At 48.6% G+C, this 15290-nt stretch overlaps 1 protein-coding gene across 1 annotated transcript in view; it reads right to left on the minus strand.

The window, feature by feature from the left end:
- The window catches only part of Atg9 (autophagy-related protein 9), a 46913-nt gene that overhangs the window by 4130 nt on the left and 27493 nt on the right, over positions 1-15290 (minus strand). Inside the window, exons 10-17 of the mRNA XM_077698212.1 lie at positions 14947-15232; positions 14668-14847; positions 13630-13773; positions 11165-11231; positions 7092-7180; positions 5305-5516; positions 5102-5207; positions 524-744 (exon numbers count right to left, since the gene is read on the minus strand). Coding sequence (XP_077554338.1) covers positions 524-744; positions 5102-5207; positions 5305-5516; positions 7092-7180; positions 11165-11231; positions 13630-13773; positions 14668-14847; positions 14947-15232 — 1305 coding nt within the window. The remainder of the gene's footprint in view (positions 1-523; positions 745-5101; positions 5208-5304; positions 5517-7091; positions 7181-11164; positions 11232-13629; positions 13774-14667; positions 14848-14946; positions 15233-15290) is intronic.

Here is a 15290-nt window from a genome sequence, read left to right on the forward strand (position 1 = left end):
TTTGCTCTTTTGTTTGAGTGCGGAAGAATCACATTTCAAAATTTTTGTTTACTGTGCCTAAATTAAACTTTTGATATACAGACTCCACGAACACAGAAGCACTTCTTACAAATGTTGAATGCGGAAGCATTAATGTCCCCCTGAATGCCTCAGGGTGCTCCTTGTGCTGCGAGTAACATTTTCGAGCTCTGCTTCAGTGCGTTTGCGGTGTAGTGGCACGAATAGCCAGCTTGCGCTACTGCCAAGGTTGTGGCTGCCAACGAAGTAGATTCAGGCGCCACAGCGGCACAGTATGCAGTGCCGTGCAGAGCGACCTGGCTGGCTGGTGATCGTTTCCCTGTTGGTTAGTACGTCACTTTCGTTTTTACACTGGTGGTTGCGAATGAACAGCATAGCTTAGCGGTACAGCAAGACAGAAGCGCAAGCAACCAGTCTGGGCTCCTGCATCCATGGCAGTGTTCCTACATGTCCCGTCTCATGTCCCCACCGACACACTGTGCACGTGTTGAGCCCCTCCCCTCACCAGGGTCGCTGAAGGGGTGGCGGTGCCTGGTGTGGGGGAGGCGGTGGCGGGTGCCTCGTCCCTCCCCCCGCTCCGTCCTCCCCCTCCTGGGGCGACTCGAGGATGTGGGGCAGCCCCTGCCAGACGAGCCGCGAGTGGGCCTCGGGGTCCAGCGAGCCTGGCGGAGGGGTAGTCCCCGAGGACCGGGTGCCCGTGGTCCCCCGCAGGTGCCGCTGGTGCAGCTGGGAGGGGGAGGTAAAGGAGGGGGAGACAATAAGAAACCTGCATCGTGCGTCTCTCTCTCCCTGCAATGGCACAGGATGCATGCAACATAGTGTTGCGATACAACACAAGTACCATAAAAACCCGCGTATAATACGAGGTGTAATTCGGGGACATCAAAATCAGAAAAAAAATTTTCATCCGCATATAATGCGAGGTAAAAAGCACAGAAAACATTTATCTGCACTGCAGTTACCGTTCACCATTTTCAGTTTTCGCTGGCACTGTCTCCCGAGGTCCGTTCAGTCATCGTCAGGTTTGCTGCTGCTGTCTCCTGAAATTGCCTTGTCGGAAATGTCTTCCCACAGAAAGTGCTCCTCAGTGCCATCAAGGGCGTTCGAGATCCCGCATTTCTTAAAACGAGCGACTGACGAGCTCCTCTCGGATGCTGGCCCACGCATCCGCGATCCAGCCACAAAGCACCGCTGGAGAAGCCCGCGTCAGCCATCCGGTAGCTGTCACTTACGGGTCTCCTGACCTCATCCACTCTTGGTAGCAGGACCTGATGCAGTCTTTGAAAGGCTTGTTGATGCAAACGTCTAGCGCTTGCAGCTGGGATGTAATTCCTCCTGGAATGACAATGAGTTCGGTGCGGGGTTCGCGCAACAACTTCTCCATGGAATCAGCCAGGTGGCAGCGAAAGGTGTCCACTGACGGAAACCCCCAACAGTGCTCCAGGCCGCCGACACCACACAGATTTTTATCCAGTCAAGCACCAGTTGCTTTCTCCACCCGCGAATGCTGCCTTCGGTGACGCCGAACTGCCGCCCTGCGGCGCAATTCCCGATGGTCTCGGCACATAAAATAACTTTTCTTTCAATTGCAGCCAAATACTGCCTTCGTGCACCCGACATCGTGATAGACTTGCAGTGAATGTGCCATCGAAATGGCGCTGGCTGAGAGAAGCAGCCATGGAAGCAGCAGCCAGCTAACGCCACCGCAAAATGGCGCACCCTCCGCTGAAACCGAAACCGAAAGTGCTAATTTTCGACTGAAAACTTTGGGATCCACATATAATACGAGACACAAATTTTACATAGTAAAATTTGGGAAAAAACCTTTTATTATACGCGGGTTTTTACGGTATTCAGTATTACGTGGCACAGCTTCTGCACAGCCATTAGGGAAGAGTTGGTTGAAGCACCAGTCTAGCAGAGAGGAAAACACAACACTGAGGTGTGTTCACTACTATCAGCAAACAGGATCCTCATCTCTGGCCCAACTGCTTCATTGCAAATACAGTTAAACCTCGACATAATGAACTTCAATGTAATGAAGCCCTCGATGTAACGAACCACGGAATTTTTCGTAACTACAAGTGTACGAACACCATGTATTTTCACCCTCTGTGTGACGAAGTCCCATTTGCTTAAATTTCAATGTAACAAAGTTTCATGAAGAAACCTCGTTATAAGAGACACTGATGTAAGAGACAAATGGGTATAAGAGACACTATTGACCCACATGGTTGGCTGCCCTATCTTTCCCATTTAATCGACCTCTTTTATAACAGACATCGGATGTAGAAGATTGGTTATAAGAGACAAGTCATCCTTGAACTTTAATCAATAATCTCGCTTGTAACAGACATTTTAACTTCAGACGCAGTGCCACCAGTCACTAATTGCAGTTGCTTCCATCCTGGAAGCACAGGTGGACGACAGACGCCTGCAGTCGCTATTTATTATAACTTCAGCAAACACACAGTGGTTCAGTCAACTATGAAATGACGATGAGAAGCCCTGCCAATGGAAATGCAACTGACAGAAGTGGTTGAAGCTTACTGCCATCCATTGGATGGAGCGCGATCACACATGAGGGTTCTCCCACTCGCATAGCTCCCAATCAAGAAGCATCGCAGATTTTGAGTCCTGCAAGCATAACGAATAGCCTGAGCACACAGCAGAAGCTGTGCGCTCTGCCTATTCATCAGGCTTGTGAACTCAACATGTACGACTCATCTTCCACAAACGAGGAAAGAAAAAAAAGCTTGCAGAATCGGTTGTAAAATACAGTGTAAATACAGCCATGAAGCAAACAAGATTCAGAACTGTTTCATAAATTCTGGGGGCCGAACATAAATTAGAATGAATCTTTTGAAACACGCTGTAGCGTTCTTTTGAGCTTATTTTAGTCACATGGTGCCCACATTGAACTAGGGTCTGATTAGTAAGTGAAAACATGGTTCTCTGCTTATAAGAGACATCTCATATAAGAGACAGAAACTGCTCCCCGGTACGTGTCTCTTATAAAGGGGTTCAACTGTAGGCACGAAATTTAAGTTGCAGAGGTAGATTTTGGGAGACAGCGCCGAAATGGGGTCTCAATAAAACGGTAACGGCAACACGGGCCGCCCAATGCCACAGATGCAGCGAGCCACGGAGCTCTTAGCCTACAAACTGCATGGCGTGCATACACGGATGGTGCACTGTTTCTGTTTCTGCCGGAGCTTAATCGTCTACACGGGCATCATCAGCGTGAACCGCATGGAGTGTTTTCGCCCCGCAAAAACGCAAAACGCGCCCCGCAACCCACAGGCACGCTGACGCAGCCGCGGAGACCACCCGCACAATGTGGGTGGCTTCAGCGACCACTTCTAACTGCTCGTTGAAACACAACTCGAGGGGGCAAACGAGAGGGGCACGCGAGAAAAAAAAAGCGGATAACGTTGGCGAAATTTTCACAGTAAAACGTCACACGCGCCGCTTACGAAAGCGTCCATCAAATATCCTCCGCGGTGGTAAGCCTATTTGCCTCTGGCGGGGCCCCCGCCGCTGCCGCATGCCGCTACTTTGCCATTCATTCGAGTTCGCTCATGCTTGTTGGGTTTCAGCATTCCAGCAAGCATTTGTGAAACTTTATGAGCCTTGCGCGCACGTTTTTTTTCACAGACGCGTCCACGATTGCACACCAGCGGCAGCTTCTGCCTCAGCCAGGAAGTGACTCGTGCTGCACGCGGCAGTGGGAGGAGCCTGACCAGTTTCGCCAATGGAGAGGCGCGCACCCTATGGCGGGAGCTTGGAAGCGCTCGGGGATGCCGGCGCCTCTTGCGTTGCTGCAGCGATGCCCCAATCAGGAGGGCCGTTACAGCGTGCCCCAACCAGAGGGCCAATCGCACTTCAGCATCATAAATAGATGCTGAAGCGCGATTGGCCCTCCGGTCCCGTCTCATGTCCCCACCACGTGTTGAGCCCCTCCTCTCACCAGGGTCGCCCCTCCAGTCCCGTTATGAGTCTTTGAGTCTACGAGTGCCTTTCATGCGTTTATGAATGAACGAAGATAAAAGAGACGACCGGAACTGGAAAGAGGATCGCTCAGCTGATCTAATGATACCAAAATGGCCGCACCCTATGGCAGCATTGCAGAGATAGCAGCGATTTGAAAATTGGCGTCCCCCCCCCCCCCCCCCCCCCCTCCCTTTTGCACTGATATTTTGTCATCGTGGCTGCCAAAAGTATCTTTTCTGCCACTTTGCCATGGTTCTCGGCGGATAACACTTTACAAACTCACAGAATAAAAAACATAGACGCTGAATATGTGGCTTTTTCCAGAGCTACTGTTGTTACTCGCATAATGATCCCACTCGTGTAATGATCGCACCCCTGAAGTTCGTCATCAAAATAAGACTTTTTTTATTTCCCACGCAATGACCGCACCCTGAACTTGCCGGAGCCATATGTCGTATGTGGGCCAAGTCTAGCTGACGATGGTTGTGCTCACCTATGTTTCCTCTTCTTTGAAAGCGGAAATGGCAAAGTTATTGCCGCTAACTTTCCGAAATTAGCGGTATCGGTAAGCATGATTTCATTATTGGTGTGGAAGAAACTCTCACTAAATGCACATAATGTACTTACAAGAGAAAGAAAAAAAAAAATGCGCTCAGCTTGCTGTGTCAGCAGCCATGTCTGTTTTTATGTCCCGCACTGCGACAGCAGCAGCCGCTGATTGGTCGACCTGCTCTCACCTCGCAGAATACTCGTTCCGGCGCGTTCCGTAATTCATGAAAACACTGCATTATGCGTCACTTTTCAATGTGGCTGGCGGTGGTCCGTGGACTTTTTATTATGTTTTTATTTATTGTGGTTATTATGTTCATGAGACCTGTCGTAAAAATTCTGACGTGCAACTCACTTGTGTTTTCTGCGCTGAAACTTTTTTCGCAAAAAATTTACCTCGCGTAATGAACGCACCCCTAAATTTGCATCATAATTTGGAAATAAAAGTGCGATCATTACGCGAGTAAATACGGTATATCAAAACAACAACACCCGGACAGTCGCCAAACAAGAGAGTGGCTGACGGGCAAACAACACCCACCTCGTGCATGTACAAGGTGCTGAAGCTCATGTTGGCCGCCGTGGACTCCACGGACACGTCCCCACTCACCACGGTCGAGCTGTAGGGGTCGTTGTTGGCGCAGATGCTGCACAAGCACAGGAGAAGCACAGGGGTTGGTTGAAGAGCTTCGGGGGAAGCGCGTTGCCCGTTCGAAGGGACCGAGTGCAAGCGGCAGTGCTCACCTGCCGAGCAGCCCCGCGTGGCTGGGGGCGCCCAGGGGCCCCTCGGTTCGCGAGATGCCCCCCCGGATGTGCTCCCCGGCCGCCACCGCCTGGGAGGCCGCTGCTGTCGAGCCCAGGTCACTGCGGGCCAGCAGCCGCGATGAGATCAGGTCCCCGCCCAGGGGGGTGCCACCCCCGTTGTGCCGCAGGACGCTCGACACCAGGTCCGAGTACTGCACCCACACAGCAGAGGGGGAGATAAGATTCAGATCATCATCATAGTCATCATCATTTATAGCCCCCTGCTGGGTATTGCATAAGGGGAGGGAACATAGAGACATGGACAAATGAAATGCGGACACGAAAATATGATCCAGACCCCACAAACAGCGCCATCTCTTTCTGTGCAAGTGAAATTGTCGAGTGGCCTCGTTACAGTAACAAAGATTGACAATGCATCTTTTGAAATGTGCCACTAGTGAGTCATTATTTCATCTCCACTGTCCATGTTCTTTGATTTTCCATGTTCTGGTTCATGTGTTTTGTGTTCTTATTTCATTTGTCCATGACTGTACGAAATTCAACGATGGGTGAAGGTTGATGGTTCAGCCATAAGCGTGAGGCAGGTTCATAATGAAATAATAACTACCGAGGCAAATAGATATACACAGGAAAGGAACTTTCTAACAATTACAAAGCTAACAACAACTGAAATGATCTGAGATTAACTGCTTGGGTGTTAAGGGGTTGCATTCATTGGCTGTGGTTTTGGGCTGGTTAATCTAATCTTCAATGGCTGTAGGTAAAAAAAAAAAAAAAAGGATTTGTTGATAGCGTTCGCTAACCCATGTAAATGCTGTATACCGTATAAGGCGGAATGTAGGCCGAGATTTCTTGCCATAAAATCTGCTGAAAAGCTCGACCCATATAGCGGTCACTTGCATAATTCTAGTTGTCATCTGACAAGCGGGCAGCCCATCAAGCCCATCCAAACTGCAAAGACACCATCGCCACCACCATAAACCGGATGCACTGCCATCTGTTTTGTTGCTTCTTTCGCTGTCAGTGAATGTGTGCGTGTTATCCTCTTGTTGCTCCAAACGAGTTTAGGCGCTTGCTTCCAGTTCGCAGCAGCACTTAAAAGAAAAGCTGGGGATTTTCCAAAGCCGACGACGTGTACACCTTGCGCCAGCTCGGTGCCACCAAAAGAAGCGTACGCTATTTTCGTTCGCTGAAGGGGTAGCTCTCGGTATGCAACGGTCGGAAGGCCTTGTTTCATGGGCGCTGCTCTGTGCACCTGTGCTGCTGTACAAAGTGGCGACTTTCGTCCGTGAGCGTCGTGCGACATCTCCATGAATGGATACCCCAAGATGCTTGCTGGCCGCCTGCACAGTCTGGCTGTCACTCCAGTCTGCACACGAGTGCCCCATGCTTTGCGCTCGCTTCACAATGACATGGTCTTGCGTTCAAGTGCTGCATAAGCAATTCCCTGGACAGCACTGAGGACGACTTACTGTGTGGGCGACAGCCAGCAAGAAGCAGTCATCCGACGACATTTCCGACAGCCCTAACGAGCAATCTGAGACGAAACAAGCTATAACCCTAAAAAAAAAAACAATGTTGCGTAGTTTTTTTTTTTTTTTGCATTTTTCGACTACAAGGTAAGGGGGTTGACCTATATAACCCTAAAAAAAAACAATGTTGCGTACAGTTTTTTTTTTTTTTTTTGCATTTTTCGACTACAAGGTAAGGGGGTTGACCTATATTGGGACGACCTACATTGCACATTGTACGGTAGTGCCACTCACCCCGACGTTGACCGAGGTGAGTGAGTTGAGTGAGCAGAAGAGGGGGTTGTCCTCCCGGAAGGCTGGCAGACGGGCTGCGTCCGAGCACACTGGGAAAGGGTGGGAGAGGGGGAGGGGAGTACACGTCAGCCACCAATCAGAAGGAGAAGGAGCACGGTTGCAGCAGAAGGTCGGTCCACACTCGTACACTGGTTCGGCACAGACAGCCGAGCGAAGCAGACTTTCACCTGGTTCATAGTTCAAGTTGTAATGGGGGTTTCTCACACTGAATCGAACAATGCACTACGTAACATGGCAAAACAGAGCAGCTAGAGGTAGGATGCAAAAAAAAGAAAGACACAAAACTAGCACTGGCTGGAGCGCTAGTCCTGTCTTTCTTCTTTTGCGTCCTGTCTCTAGCCACGTTGTTTTACAGTGTTCCAATGCTCCAACCAACCAACCCACGTTCACGCATTGACAAATGCACTATGTGCAAGTAGTGACTGCATTTTTTCACATTTCTAAAAAATAAAAGAACAATTACAAGGACTCCTATGCACTCCTATGGATGTAGCGAATGCAAAAACCAGGGTTCGTATGGGCTTCAAAAGCAAAAATTCAAGGGTTTTCAAGGACTTTTAAGGACCAAAAAACACATTTTCAAGGTCCCCATCTTATGTTTTATCTGGGATTATTCATAACTTTTTCAACACAATACAAAATTTTGTTATTGCCCAATACCCAAGAACATTAATGCACATTTAGATAGGCACTATGGGTTCATGAATGCTCCCCCAGCTTTATTTCATAGCTTGTATTTAGGTTTTTCTTTTTTCTTGGTCTTTTGCTGAGGCCGTTTGATTACAAAACTTAGTTCATGTTGCCTGCATCTCCTGCTTTGTCAGCAAGAGTATCAGCTGAAATTAAATGCGCAAGTGTTGCTGCAAGGCCGGATGAACTATGTACACGTCCACCATTTGCAAGTAAAAGCAAATGCAGATGGAGCGTACGAGGCACAGCAAACATGCAATGAAAGGCCGTCCACAGACTAGATGGAACAAGCAAGATAGAGAACAGAAGCTGGCTTTCACGACATTGTATCGTGGCATGAATTCTATTGAGGAGTGCTGCTCCCAATGTTGCCTCGTAATAATGAGAATCCACAACTCGTAATTTCATCCAATACATTGAATCTTGATTGTTACAATGCTTCTTCACATTTTTAACACATAAAATTTACGACAAACACTTTAAATTCTTGTAAAAAGATAGGGCCATTGGTTCTCTCCAGAAAAATCAAGGGTTTTCAAGGACCCTTTATAAATTCCAGGACTTTCCAGGCCTTGAAATCTACACTTCTAAATTCAGGGGTTTTCAAGGTTTTCAAGGACCTGTGCGAACCCTGAAAAACGCATTAGCACACCATTGCCTGCAATGTCATCATATTACCTGGTATCTGCTTCTGTTTCCTGTTACTATAAAAAGAGGTGACATATAGCAGGAATGTACTTTCCCACTTGCCCAATCCCTCCTTCTACAATCACCATGCTCAAATTTCTCTTGTAGGTCTCAGTACATGTGCCCAACACGTTTCAAAGTTGAGAGCTAGAACACATTCACTAGGTCCACCTTGGACGTCAGATTTTCAACCAACTGAGCCGGATAATTTTTTTGCATTAATCATTTCTTGCTGTGCTCGTGACTACAAAGATAACAGGCCTTTCAAACGGATCACATAACACAAACAAAGTTGGCATCGAGATGACACTGCAAATTTCCAATCTGCATCGAGGATAAGACTACTGCTCAAAGTGAACAAAGCCAGCACATTATGGCAACAAATGTGAGGGCCCACCCACACCTACACACATTAACTCTTTCGCTACCGCCGGAAAATTGACTAATTTTAGGGGTCCAAGAAAACATTTTTTTTCCTGCTAAAAAATTGGTTAGGCACTAATTGCAGGAGCACAAAATGCAGATTATTTAACGGCATTTCCAATAATACCAGTTTTTTTGAAGGTTTTTATATATCATAGTTGTAAAAAAAATATCAAAATCAAAATTTTTGTGAAGTTGTCGAAAAAAATGATAGAAAAGGAGATGTGTTTATCAAACCACCGGTAGTGGAAAAAAGTAGAATATACATTTTGTAGGGAAACATTTCAAAAACACGCCCTAGAAAAAATGTCGACTTGCGCAGAACTGTTTGTCAGATATAAAAAAAAAAAAATGTTAGCATGCACGGTGCTCATGTCATGCGGTGAAGCCCAACCTCCAATTCAAAATGTGCAATTTCGGGTGGTTTCCTGGAATAAACCTGGCGGTTTGTCATTATCAGAGGCACCAATTTGCCCCCACATAACGTAAAGACATTTTGTCAATGGCTTATTTGGGACAAGCACGCGATGCGGAAAAAAACATGCATGAAGTTGAAAACGGAACGCCGTGGCAGATGCTTGTTGTCGTTCACGGTCAGTTATCTCTCAAAACATAAAGCTGAGCTTTATTATCATCTTCTTACTCGCAATTGTAGCCTTGCTCGCAAAAATGAGGTACGATGAGCTAGAATCGTGCCCTGCGATCTTTGGCCGAGTAGCAGTTGCGCGATGAAAAAGATCAGCACAACGAGCATCCTCTATTGCAGCGCCACCTAACAGTTTTCAAATGAAACAGTACAAAAACTTATCGGAGACTGCGTCCGAATAGACCGTTCAACTAAGCAGCAACATTAAACACCCGGATATACCCTCGCATGGAAACGAAACTGAAAGTCGAACAGCTGGCAGTGTAAGGCCGGTTTGAAGCGCTGTCCTCTGCGGAACAGTTTTCTGGTGACTGGGTGTGATCTTTTGACTTGCATCTGAAGTTCTTATCGCAGAAATCGTTAGGGTGGGAGAAATCAGGACCGCCGTGCTTTGTTCGAGGTTCAGTCGTGGACGCTTCAGGCACCATGGCAGGTAGCCTTGAAATTGGGTAACTGCGTAGTAGCGCTGAATATGAATTTCGCGATGCAGAAACGAAACCGAAACTGTTGTAAACTGTTTGCGAATGGTCCTGGGGTAAGTAGAACTACCACAGTACATAGAACAATGTGCGCAAAGGCAGTAAAACTGCCTAAAATCATAAAGTAGCTTTGCAACCAGGCACTGTTTGACATTTTCAGCCGATTTCTGGGATTATTACTGTCATAGCACGAACCTGACGATTGAAAATCGTTTGCTAGTTCCCCATTCCCGCACTGATAGCAAAAAACAAGCGCTGGTGCAGAGTAATTACGAGTTACACGCATTCTTCATTGGTAGCCGTGACGCGCGATGACCACGCCCCTTTTCCACACCCGGGTGATTCAAAAGCGTGTCAAAAATCACGTTTCCGTTGCAAAAATGAAAACAAAACTGATTTGAAAGGCCATTTTCTGATCTAACTCCGAACAGCTTTACTTGTTCGAGAAACGCCTGGAACGCTATGAAAAGGCGCTCCGAAAAATATCGATCAAATTGATCGATTTTGATAGGCGCGGTAGCGAAAGAGTTAAAGGGCTGCTCAACGTCGGTAACTGCAACGAAGCAATATCGGCACGTTTATAATGCAAATCATAAATTTCTCAACTAATTCTTAATATCTGCATGCCTTTACAACCAAAATTCACATTTAATGTGAATACTGCCCAAAAAATCTAGTCCGAGGGGGAATAGCATACAAAACATCACCACGTAACCTTTGCGTGGTCGATGTTTGCACAGGCAATCCTTGTGTACTTGTCTTAAGTGTCCTAAAACCAATTACACATACCAATATCGAGCCCCTAGTTAAACAAGCCCCGAGTACCAGCCTCTAGTATGGGCAGCAAGGAATGTGCACTTGAGGCGACAGAACCTCTGTTTGGACCCTCCACTGGATGAAAGCTACGCTACATCCTGTGCTCACTCACTTATCGCATGAGCACAGGGGTACGATGAGGAAACCCACGCACTGTAAGAGCCTCTCTTTTTCCCAGCCAGCCCAGCTGGAACCCTAGCACCCAAGGGAAAGATTGCTTGGCAGCAGCTGGTTTATGCTCAAGAGGAGAGGGAAAGGGCACCAGCACTCACCCCGCTCCTTGAGGTTGCTGATGAAGGCGGTCGATCCCTCTGGCGGCACCCAGTGCGGGTTGGTCAGCTGAAAGGCACAAGGAGGGGAGGTGGGGGGGGGGGGAATCGCATGGTCAAAGGTGTGGAGAACAAACGCAGCTTGTGTTCGAGGTCCTTAAAAAAAATCTTAAAAAATAAAGACGCTTCGTGTTGCGTTGAGCGCTTTTCCTCTCGCTTGTTTTGTACATTTTTTAGAGATGGTTGGGATGGACTAAAAGGCATACAACTGTTGAGGCATACGAAAGATGGTTAATGAATGCGTAGATACTCTGCAAATGTTTGAGCACTCAAAGTGGGAAGACGTGCAGAAACGTTGCTGGTGAAAGGCAAATCTTGCAAGTGCACTCACTCAAAGGTTAACTGCGAAAATACAAAATACACTGCTTGTCACTGCGAACCATGGTCGCAAAAACGCGCAATTCAACTGCCACAACAGCCATGTCTGAACAGTTACTAGAAAACAAGAAATCAGTAACTAGGAGAAAAAGATAACGGCCTAGCTAGGCTGCATTGCATGTACAGACATTTCCTCCAAGGACACAGGGAAGCATGGGTGTTCGGTAAAGCACAACTGTCTGCAAGGGTTCTCAGGCATGTTGGCCCCAGGGAACCCTCCTAAGCTCTGTTAAGTGCCAAGGAACCCCCCTCCCCCTTGCCAGTTTTCATTCTTCATGCTACATTCATGTGCAATAAATTCAAAAGGAAGCAAGCTTGCTTACTTTTGAATTTATTGCGCGTGAATGTCGACTTTACGCGTACGCTAGCAGCACTTATATCTCCAAACAGGAAAAATGTGCATGGGGGTAATATAAGGCCGTCAAGTGCAATAGTTTAACCACGCGGCCTGTTTTCGGAGTCTGGCTGGCTCCAATCTGCTGGCGGGATTTATTGCGCAGCTCACGCCTTTGTGTTATGCAATAAGATGTGTTTACCGACACTCGGGCATGAGTAATGGAGGTTCCATAGATCGATCGCACCTCGAGTTCGCCATCTAAGTTACTTGGCGAGTGCGGAACGAGGGAAAATTTATCAGTGGCTCACGGAACCCCGAGAAAGGCCTGCGGAACCCCTAGGTTCCGCGGAACCCACTTTGAGAAACCATGGTCTACAGCACTAGCAACTCATTTCTGCGCAATACAGATAGTATTGCGTAGTGTTGCCTGCTTATAAGCTCTGACATGCCAAGGGCAGCCGTTTGCTTTGCATGCTGCAAAGGCAGCATAGCGAGACCCCCTTAGAGAGTTCTTTTTGGTTATTACTGTATTTACTCGCATAATGAACACGGTTTTTACATCCCTCACCCCAATAAATGAATTGTTGAAGTGGCATCCCCCCAAAAAATCTGGAAATCCGAAGGTGCGTTCATTATACAAGGTAAAAATTTCCAGATTTTTTTGGGGGGATGCCACTTTAAACAATTCATTCACTTGCGCAGGGAAGGGCTAACGTCTAAACCTAATTCTGCAAATTACACATCACTGCGAGTTGCACAGATCCCTAGTCGCACAGTGATCGATGTCAAATGCAGTTACAGAAGCCACCCCTGTACAGAGAGCGTGTCACAACCAGCTTTGACAGGGCCACTCAATTGCCAGGACAAGAACCATCACAATAAGCAATTGAAAGCTTCCTATATGCAGAGATACCCACGATCAGCCGTTGCAAGTGCGCTGCGCAATCAGCACTCAAGGTCAAATGCCTTGCTTTGCAGCGCTAAAGGGGTTCAGGTATGGCTAATGTAGGGGTTGTATTCATGATACGAGCAAATACGGCAGCCCACATCATGAACAGCGAAGTGGTGCTTCTTTCATGGGCTCCTGACAGTTCGTAGTGACGCAGCCATTTTGTGGTGATATCTTCTGACCTTCGGCAGCGGCAGCTTCACCTCGCAAATGCTCTTGGAGAGTGGCCAGGAGTCCAATACTCCTTATCACAAGACCGCTCTGTTTTTGAACACGTGGCTGGCCTACACTTTTTTCTTTTTGTAAGTGCTACGATTTTAAAAAATTTTCCCTAAGCAAAAAAAAAAAAAAAAAAAAAAAAAAGGCATATTGGGGGTCTGGCTGAGCGCTGCATATTTGAGCAGACAAACCCTAATAGGCTGAACAAACTGCTCACCCTGTTATCAAAACTGGCACACGGAACAAAAGTGGCCAAAATGGGCAAAAGACTACAGTAACAGCACCCATCTGTCTTTCATTGCCCTGTCACCCGCTGTGCTACCTGCACCCTCTCAAGTGTCAGTGACACACGACCGCAATACATGCAGCACATAACAGTTTGGCCATCGACGCATGGTAGGTGGCGACATCTTCAACTGCACCCTGATTCACTGGTGCAACTCCGAAGGTGCAGGCTAGACCACTTATCAGTCGAGAGTGGTCGGGGGGGAGAGAAGTTCAGAGAAGAGGGAAGAAGCCACCCACCGTGAAGTGCATGAGGGACAGCTCGGTCTTGCCGTGCTGTGCCTGCTGTTGCTCGGGTGGCACCTCCCTCCTTTGGCTGGCCACCGCAGACCCCCTCCCTCCCACGTCACCACGTTGGTCCTCCTCCCCATCTTCCGGGCTCCACTGGGCAGCAACAGGACAGAAAACGGGGGGGAAACTTGGTCAAGGACTCTTGCGGCCACTAAACGGCCAATTTTACCATATGACACGTAAGGAAATCAACGATGTCATGACTGTTCATTTTTATATGCAATATATTGTAACCAGCATTGTTATGCGTGGGTTGGACCATACAGAGAGAGAGAGAGAGAGGCTAGCTACCAAAGACTCACTTCACTGATTGATTGCAGGGTTCAACGCGCCGACGCAACACATGCGATGAGGCGCGCCGTAGTGGAGGGCTCCGGATTAATTTTGACCACCTGGGGAGCTTGTACATACGACTCACTTCACCTAGGCAGGCCACACATACTACTCCAAATGGCTACGTCCCACGTAAACTAAACCAGTAGGGTGGCCAGCTCCTGTGCTGGAGGGGAATCACTTATTTGAGTCCTCGGAAGTCTTCCCAGTACAGTTGCGCCCACCCAGTTTGGCCTCACTGGTACTCAAGAATGTCACTGCTTGAAACTGGACCACGCAGCACTCCAAACCCAAGCATGCAGCCACTGGCCCTCACTGTTTTCCATGGGGCGTCCCTTCCTAATGAAGCCCAGGCTCAATTCTGTTTCACCCAGGCTACCACTACCAATGCAACCACACTGCTCAAACAAAGGGTGAGTACAAAAGGGGGACCACCAGAGTGACAGGGGCGGGCCAAGAAGCAAGGGCAAGACAACAACGTTAGTGGATTTCCCAATGATGCACCATACGTCCCTGGCTTTCGTTCTGTAGTGGACATGAGCGGGTGATTGACTTTGACAAGCATGGCCATGGTTGACGACCTAGTGCATTGTACACTACTTCGGTCGACACCGCTTACAAGCCTGCCAGCAGACCAGCGGCCCTCCTCCCCACCTGTGGGCTGCCGTGCTTGCGGACGTCCATGAGGGCGAAGGAACAGACGTCCCCCACTCCGACCACCTCGACCGTGAAGTTGCGCAAAAAGTCCACCAGCTCCAGGGCCCGGGGTCGGAGGGCAAAGATCAGCACCAGCGGGGTCACCAGGGGGCTCACCAGCTCCTCCAGCAGGTGCACCTGCGTTGTTGTGGAACACACAAAAGGGACGTCCTTTCCTTCCGCGCTACGATTCCACCCGTATTCAAATCCAAGGGGGGACGATGGGTAACCACGCACGGCCTTGTACTGGAAGAGGCTGGCGAACTGGTCGCGGACGGCGTAGGTGTGGCAGGCGCCCTTCCAGTGGTCGGGCATGTAGTGGATCTGGGCCAGGATGCTGGTCATGAGCCGCTCGGGGCACCACACCAGGTGCTCGTCCGGTATGATAGCCCGGCACAGGGCCACCAGCACCCCGAGGATGGTGATGGCGCTCAGCACGTGCTCCACCGTGATCACGTCCTCGTCGTACACCGATAGCAGCAACAGCACCGCCAGCACCGAGCCCGCAAAGAACGCCACGTTCCTGCACAGCAGGGCATCACTTTTTCAAGGGACACCCTTCAAAGAGCCACTGCGTCTGA

The sequence above is a fragment of the Haemaphysalis longicornis genome, unplaced genomic scaffold, assembly GCF_048455015.1.
Source record: "Haemaphysalis longicornis isolate Haplotype H1 unplaced genomic scaffold, Haemaphysalis longicornis Haplotype H1 scaffold_2, whole genome shotgun sequence".
Lineage (NCBI taxonomy): Eukaryota > Metazoa > Arthropoda > Arachnida > Ixodida > Ixodidae > Haemaphysalis > Haemaphysalis longicornis.